This window comes from Thunnus maccoyii, chromosome 4 (genome assembly GCF_910596095.1).
Source record: "Thunnus maccoyii chromosome 4, fThuMac1.1, whole genome shotgun sequence".
NCBI classification, from domain to species: Eukaryota; Metazoa; Chordata; class Actinopteri; order Scombriformes; family Scombridae; genus Thunnus; species Thunnus maccoyii.
Genome location: NC_056536.1, coordinates 34,520,528 through 34,528,453, shown reverse-complemented (window position 1 = coordinate 34,528,453; position 7,926 = coordinate 34,520,528). Strand labels below are relative to the sequence as shown.

Below are 7,926 nucleotides of genomic sequence, written 5' to 3'. Positions count from 1 at the left end.
AAGCCCTATACATCACTGCCTTAAGATGAATAATAATGATTCATCACAGATTTTCTTGGCTTTATGTGGCTGCAGTCAGTAAGAAACCTCCATCATACTGGCACAAACAAACCAATATCAAACTGTTTTTGGACAAGAGGATCATTCTTGACCTGATAGTCAGTACAGCATCAGGCTGACCCATAATGGGCCAGTGTGAAACTGAAGGCCTGATAGGAAAATAATAAACACCATGACCACTTTGCATGAAGCCAATGAAAGGTAAGAGTTTAATATAGTGCATACAGCTGCATAATCAGCCAGTGAGAAACTGAAGAGCCTGATAGGAAAATAATAAACATTAATAACCACTTTGCATGAAGCTTATAAAGGTGAGGTACTGTAAAAGGTTAGCGTATAATCTACAACTGCATATCAACGGTCACAGACTAAAAGAGAGAAGCAGAAAGAAACAGACGATGATGGAGAAAGTTCTTCTCAGCATCACAGCTGCATCAGGCAAGTGTTTTTTTATATATGTATATTTATATTTATATATTCATATATATATGAAATGCAAAATGATAGTTTATGTTTTTTATGTTCATCACATCCATATTGGAAGTTCACATCCATAATTTTTACTGCCAAAAACAATGACACACATGAATACACTGAAATGAAGTCATTTTTAGGCCAGATCTAATCATTGTGCATGTCTGTCATCACAGTGCTGTGTGCCGTCTCATCATACGCTCAACGTCAGTACCACTTTGTTTATGAGCCAAAGACCATGACTGAAGCGCAGAGTTACTGCAGAGACAATTACACTGACCTGGCCACGATAGACAACATGGAGGATGTGACGATCCTGAACAACACGGCAGATTTAAGCAAAATGGTCTACCCGGAATACAGCAATGTGAATTCACTTTTCTCTACTATCTACTCTGTCTCTCTTTCATTTACATTTTTGACAATGCCAGTATGTAGGTGAGAGGTGTGACTGTCACACACGCTGAGCTGCTGCTTTAGTACATTTTCTTCAGGCTGTGATGAACATTTTAGTACAAATGTTCCACTTTCTCAGTAAATATGGCCCAATGAGTTTGTTTTTAAGTGGGACTTTATGTGGGAGCAATAACAGAAAGCAAAATGTGCAATATATGTATAAATATCAGGAAATTGGACAACAAAGATACAATATTTACAAAAATGTTTTTAATTTCATATTGTAATAATATGAAAAAGAATAAGAATAATACATTTTGTCATAAAGCTCCTTTCATGCACAAAATGCAGCTCAAAGTTTTTGACAAGTTGAAACAGAAAAGAGCAGACAATTTAAACAAAGAAGAATTTAAAGTTTAATTAAAAAATAAAATAAAATAAAAACAATGATAATAAATATGTATAAATAGTTCCAGTCAATAGAAACCCGGTACTGTGTAACAATAATTATCATCACTTTCACCACCATTATTATTTTAATAATTGTAATAACTATAATATTATTATGTACCATTAAATTACTGAATTTATAGCACAAGCAACTAAAAATGTATCAGTTACTTTAGGTAAAATCTCCTCTTAAAGTCAGAGTGTGAATGGAAATTTTATGCAAAAGTATTGATCAGCTTTAAAGGACGGGTTCACAATTTTTTATAACTGTCTTAAAACATCAGTCAGGAGCGACAGTATAGATTTTGGCCTCCATCACTTCCATTGAAAGCACATTTGAAGGATCTTTCAATAGTCAGTATGAACAAGAGGAATGATTACAGCGAGGAAAACCTCTTTCACTGTTCATATGGACTCCTGACTGCTGGTTTAACACACTGGAAACATTGTGAATCATCCTATAAGCTGAACAAAGACAAATGCTGTATAACACAATCAAATCTTGCTTTCAGCGAGCCTGGATAGGACTGTACAATGACGTGAACAGCTGGAGGTGGTCGCTGTCAGACAGACATTTCTACAAACCCGGGGAGGCTGAGTTCAGAAAATGGTCCCCTGGGGAACCAAACAACCAACACAGTGCAGAATACTGCGCACAGATGTATGATGGTGGACAATGGAACGATGAGAATTGTACCAATTCCTTTTGTGCAGTCTGCTCTGATGTCAGAGGTGAGAGTTATAACTAATGGTTTGTTTTTCTGAAGTTACTCTTCAGTTTCCTACAGATTTGGGCCTAAATAGTCCGTTCCATAAAACGCACATAAATGTGAGCCCTGTGTTCAATTCAAGGTGTGAAGCTGAGTCATGAAGCCAGTTTATATGAAGCCTGTTGACCCATTCAGCTCCACCATTAACACAAGTTTATCCCACGTCACTGCCTCAGTCGAAAGGGGTAAGAAAAGGAGGCAAAGTGGCTCTGATGTGTCTTTATGGATGAATGTGTGCTTGCATATTCATATGTATGCAGCTCCATACTGAGATTTATCATTCAAAAATAGTAATAAACACAATCATCACCTCAAAATTGTACTTGTACAGTACTTAAGTGAATATATTTAGTTATTTTCCACCACTGGATACATACAGAACATCTAAAGAGTGAAGTGTAGACATGTGAAGAGGCTGTTAAAAATACTCATTAATATTTCTTAAGATGTCAGTGTCTTTAATTATTATTTTAATGAATGCTTTCTTTTATTGAAGTGGTTCTCAGTGGATTTATAATGACACAGAAACTGCTACAGAAACTGGCATTATTCATTATTCACTAATGTAAGTAACAGACAGGAAACAGGGGTAGTAAGAGGGGAACGACATGCAACAAATGTCTGTAGCTGTAGGCTACCAAGACCCGGGAAAACTGTATGTCACTTCTACACAGTTCTTCACTGTGGTCTATTTTCAGGGTCAAATGTGACATTTGTCCTCATCAACACTATCATGACATGGACTGAAGCCCAGAGCCACTGCAGAGAGCACTACATAGACCTGGCCAGTTTGAGAAATGAAGAAGAGAACCAGAAGGTGAAGGATCTGATACCTGCAGGACAAAAAGTCTGGATCGGCCTCTTCAGAGACTCCTGGAAGTGGTCTGATGGAAGCAACTCCTCCTTTAGGAACTGGTCTCCATCGGAACCTAATGGCGGCAATGAGTATTGTGTGGCAGCAGACTTTGGCCGTTCTGGACAATGGGAGGACTGGACCTGTGATGTGAAGAAAGCATTTGTTTGCTACAAAGGTAAGCCATGATTCAGTTAGCCTTTAAAGGATGGTTCACAATGTTTCCAGTGTGTCTTAAACCAGCAGTCAGGTGTCCATATGACCAGTGAAAGAGGTTTTCCTCGCTGTAATCATTCCTCCTGTTCATACTGACTATTAAAAGATCCTTCAAATGTGCTTTCAATGTAAGTGATGGAGGCCAAAATCCACAGTGTGTCAACATTTAAAAATCTCTGTGAAGCTTATATGAGGCTTCAGCAGTCTGAGTTAGTCATATCAAGTGGATATCTGACACATTTACAGTCTTTTTAGCATGAAATTCCCTCTTTGTGTTTCCTCAGACAGTGTTTCCCTGTCGAGCTGCGGTGGAAGTATAGTAACAAAAAGAGAGACTTTGGCACTAAAAAGACTGTAACGTTGAAAGATATCTACTTGATTTGACTCATTTGGATGCTGAAGCTTCATATTAGCTTCAGATGAACTTTGAAATACATTTTTGCACAGAAGGAGGACTGTGGATTTTGTCCCCCATCACTTCCATTGTGAGTGCATATGAAGGGATCTTCTAATGGTCAGTATGAACAGTCAAGTCAAGTCAATTTATTTATTAAGCATATTTAAAAACAACAGAAGTTGACCCAATTGCTTTACACAGACTGAGAAATACAATCAAACATAAACACAGACAAATTAATAGTGTAGAATAAAATAAATAAAAATAAATCCTACAAACACAACAACATTGCACAGAGGACGAATCACTAATAGAGAGAACAAATGAAATAAAAACAGAGCGTAACTATTCATGTCTACATGATAACTATTAACAGGCTGAAGAAAAGAGATGGGTCTTCCAACAGGTTTTAAAAATATCAGTTGAGTGGGAGGATCTAATAATGAGCAGCAAACTGTTGCACAGTTTAGGGTCGACAATGGAAAATACCCGATCAGCTCTGAATTTTAACTGTCGGTGTGGAATGACAAACAGTGATTGGTCGGCAGATCTGAGGGGATCAGGAATTCAGAAAGATAAGCTGGAGTCTGTCCATGCAGTGCTTTAAAAACAAATAAAGAATGTTAAAATCAATTCTGCATTTTATTGATAACCAGTGAAGAAAGGTCAGTGCAGGAGGAGATAAAAGCATCTACCATGGTCTCTAAATCCTTAACAGACAGAAATGATTTTAGTTTTGTAAGTGATCTAAGATGGAAGAAGCTGCTGCTGACAACGGACTTCATTTGTTTATCATATTTTAAACCAGAATCAAAGATAGTGCTGAGATTTCTTGAGTGGAAGTTAACATTCAATTTTAGAGGCACAAGAGTATTTACTGAGGTTTTGCAAAAGTCTGAAAATTAGGGCCTCAGTTTTATCCTGGTTTAGCTGCAGGAAGCTTTTGCCATCCAGGATTTTACATCCTCAATGCAGCTCAGCAGGAATTAAAACAGCTCGGATCAGCAGGACTGAGGGGGAGGTACAGCTGGGTGTCATCTGCATAGCAATGGTAAGAGATATATTACTTTTTCTATAAATAGACCCCAGAGGAAGTATGTAAATGGGAAATAGAATAGGGCCTAATATGGAACCTTGTAGTACTCCACATGTGATAGATGCAGAGGAAGAGGACACATTATCAATTTTAATAGATGCTGATCTGTCCTGGAGGTAGGAGGCAAACCACAGAAGGGCCCCTGAATGCCAACAACATACTGAAGGCGGTCCAAGAGGACGGAGTAGTCAACTGTGCCGAAGGCAGCAGATAGATCTAAAACAATTAAAAGAGTGTGATTTCCTGAGTCTAGGGACAGGAGCGAGTCATTTGTCACCCTCAGGAGAGCAGACTCTGTGCTATGATGCTGTGAATCCCTCAGTTTGAGTCTTGAGCCACTTGAGAGAGACATACTCTTTTGGAATTGCTTTCTATCACCAGAGTGTAAGAAGCTCTGTCAACTGTTGCTCAAAGAATACAACCAACCACTTTTAGGATAAATTAAGATATTTATTAGTAACTAAAATCTGGAGTATACATGATGAAGCATAAGATAATAATAATAATAATAATAATAATAATAATAATAATAATAATAATAATAATAATAATAATACCTATAAATTATCAAATATATATATAATAATGAAAATTATTCAGCAAGAGTGAGTCGAAGTGTGTGACTTGAGGCTAACGTATTGCAATGCTAAGGGGAAGCTAATTCAACTTCAGTAAAGAAATTATATTTTAATTTTAATGGTATTCGATATCAACCCTTGATCACAAAGCCACATTATGCCTTAGTGTTGAAGACAGAAGTTATCTCAGGGCACTTTCCACATAGAGCAGGTCTACACTGAACTCTTTAATTTACAGAGACCCAACATTAACCCATGAGCAGCACTTTGTGACAGCAGCAAGGAAAGAAAACTCCCCTTTAACGGGAAGAAACCTCAAGCAGAACCGGACTCTAGGTGGACGCCATCTGCCTTGACCGGTTGGGTTGAGACAGAAAGAAGGAGGGAGGGAGAGAGAGACACAAAGAAGCATAATAACAACAACAATAATAATAACACTGATAATAATAATAATAGAGATGTGACTAATAATTATCATAACAATAATAGCAGGAGAAGATGTCGAGGCAGGACACCCACAGGACAACGCCACCATCCCTGCAACATCCCTGCAGCCATGGCCCACAACTCAGACTCCAGATTTTCCTTCAAGACAAGAAAGCACAAAAACTCCGGAGAAGAAGCCAAGTTAGTGACATGTATTTACGGTACATCAGTGTATACAGATGGAGACGAGGAGGACACATGGATGAACCTACTCGTATCCCTAGTCGCTGTGTGTGTGTGTGTGTGTGTGTGTGTGTGTGTGTGTGTGTGTGTGTGTGTGTGTGTGTACGTTGAGTTTGGGACATTGATTTCTGTGCAGTTTATATGTTGGTGTGAAAAATGTGTCAATAAAACAACACTCAGAAGACAAAGTCAGCTGATGAAGCCTGTTTGTTTTTCAAAGCGCCTGTTTCAAAGTACGTGGTGCGAGTGAGTCTGAAGAAGAACTCCGCTCTGGATCTGAATGACCCTGCTGTGATGGAGAACATCTTGAAGCAGGTAGATCATGTTTGATCTCTTTAAAACATTTATGTGTCATCATTACTGAAAGAGGACTAGTGTCAAAAGAAGAAAGAATAAATCATCTGAAGTTAAACTGTAATAAATATGAATATTAAAGTGTGAAGCAGGTTGTTTCTAAAACAGAGATTCCAGATGAGGAAAATGTAACTGAACAAGAGCTTTTAGTGAAAAGTTTTCTCTGTGAACAGTGATGGAAAGTAACTAAGTACATTTACTCAAGTACTGTACTGTAGTACAGTTTTGAGGTACTTGTACTTTACTTGAGTATTTCCATGTGATGCTACTTTCTACATTTCAGAGGGAAATATTGTACTTTCTACTCCACTACATTTATTTGACAGCTTTAGTTACTTTTCAGATGCAGATTTGACACAATGGATAATATAACAAGCTTTTAAAATACAACACATTGTTAAAGATGAAACCAGTGGTTTCCAACCTTTTTGGCTTTTGACGTCTTACAAAAAGCAGTGTGTAGTCGGGGTCACATTTCACATGTCTATGAGTTGTTAACAGCTCCACCAAATAATGATTTTTCCCTCTAAACTTCTCACATGCTTTCATTTCAATAAATGTTCAAATGATCCAATATTTCAGCAAAAATCAAAGATTAGAGAAAAAGTCCAAAAACTGAAAACAGATTTGTGTATCAGAACTTTGTTTTTTCTTCTTTCCTCTCCCATTAATCATCTCACGACCCCTCACATTTATCTGCTGACCCTTTGGAGGGGCCGACCCCTAGGTTGGGAACCACTGGACTAAACTAGCTAACTGTATATAAAGTAGTGTAAACTAGCTCCACCTCCAGCAGCTACAACAGTAACATGCTGCTCTAACACTGATGCTTCACTATTAATAATCTAATGATGTCATATATAATAATATATCAGTCAGAGGGACCAAACCACTACTTTTACTGCAATACTTTAACTACATCAAGCTCATAATACTTATGTACTTTTACTGCAATACTTTAACTACATCAAGCTCATAATACTTATGTACTTTTACTGCAATACTTTAACTACATCAAGCTCATAATACTTATGTACTTTTACTGTAGTAGGTTTTTCATGCAGGACTTTTACTTGTAATGGAGTATTTTGACACTGCTGTATTTTTACTTCAGTAAAGGGTCTGAGTACTCCTTCCACCACTGTCTGTGACTGATATTCAGGACAGTAAATGTTTTTGTATCTCAGCTCAAACAGAGGCTAAAGCAGAAGGGGGTGAATGGAGACGTCAAACTGAGCTGGAGGAAGCAGTCCGATGGAAAAGTCTTCCACAAGGTCGAGAAGAAGACAAAGAAAGATGAGTTTTAATGTTGTGTAGAAGTTGGTCCGTCTATTTCCATGAAAGATTTTTTCCTTTATCCTTTAAAAGTGTAAAATATATTTTCTTATGTTCTTTAAATTATACAAATAATGATCATACAGTATGTATTTCTATGCTGTCACCTTATTAGAAATTATTTTATTGGTTAGTGCATAAAATAGTTATAGTTTCTGGACAACAATGCAGGAATAAGATATACCAGGCTTTGATACACACACAATACTTGTTAGTAGATCAGTTCATTGTTGGTTTGGATCCAAACATGAGATTTGTTGACAAGAAGAAAAATATAG

General features: G+C 37.3%; 1 protein-coding gene across 2 annotated transcripts; it reads left to right on the top strand.

Annotated features, from left to right (window-relative positions):
* The first annotated feature begins 290 nt into the window (after positions 1–290).
* LOC121896272 (putative C-type lectin domain family 20 member A) lies at positions 291–7,726 on the top strand. 2 transcript variants are annotated; one of them, XM_042410061.1, is made up of 7 exons: positions 291–498; positions 711–901; positions 1,893–2,112; positions 2,849–3,181; positions 5,780–5,917; positions 6,180–6,274; positions 7,501–7,726. In XM_042410061.1, exons 1-7 carry the CDS (start codon positions 357–359, stop codon positions 7,618–7,620), a joined length of 1,239 nt encoding a protein of 412 aa, XP_042265995.1. In that variant the 5' UTR covers positions 291–356; the 3' UTR covers positions 7,621–7,726. The 2 variants fall into 2 exon arrangements, with proteins under 2 accessions (XP_042265995.1, XP_042265996.1); XM_042410062.1 differs by lacking the exon at positions 5,780–5,917.
* Positions 7,727–7,926: the final 200 nt, after the last annotated feature.

What these genes read in the sequence shown, in the direction of transcription:
- LOC121896272 (XM_042410061.1), top strand. Translation starts at nt 357, where the DNA reads ATGAAGCTTATAAAGGTGAGGTACTGTAAAAGGTTAGCGTATAATCTA. An exon ending in CAGCATCACAGCTGCATCAG is followed by an intron (nt 499 to 710) that starts GCAAGTGTTTTT and finishes CTGTCATCACAG; the next exon opens with TGCTGTGTGCCGTCTCATCA. An exon ending in TGGAGAACATCTTGAAGCAG is followed by an intron (nt 6,275 to 7,500) that starts GTAGATCATGTT and finishes TTTGTATCTCAG; the next exon opens with CTCAAACAGAGGCTAAAGCA.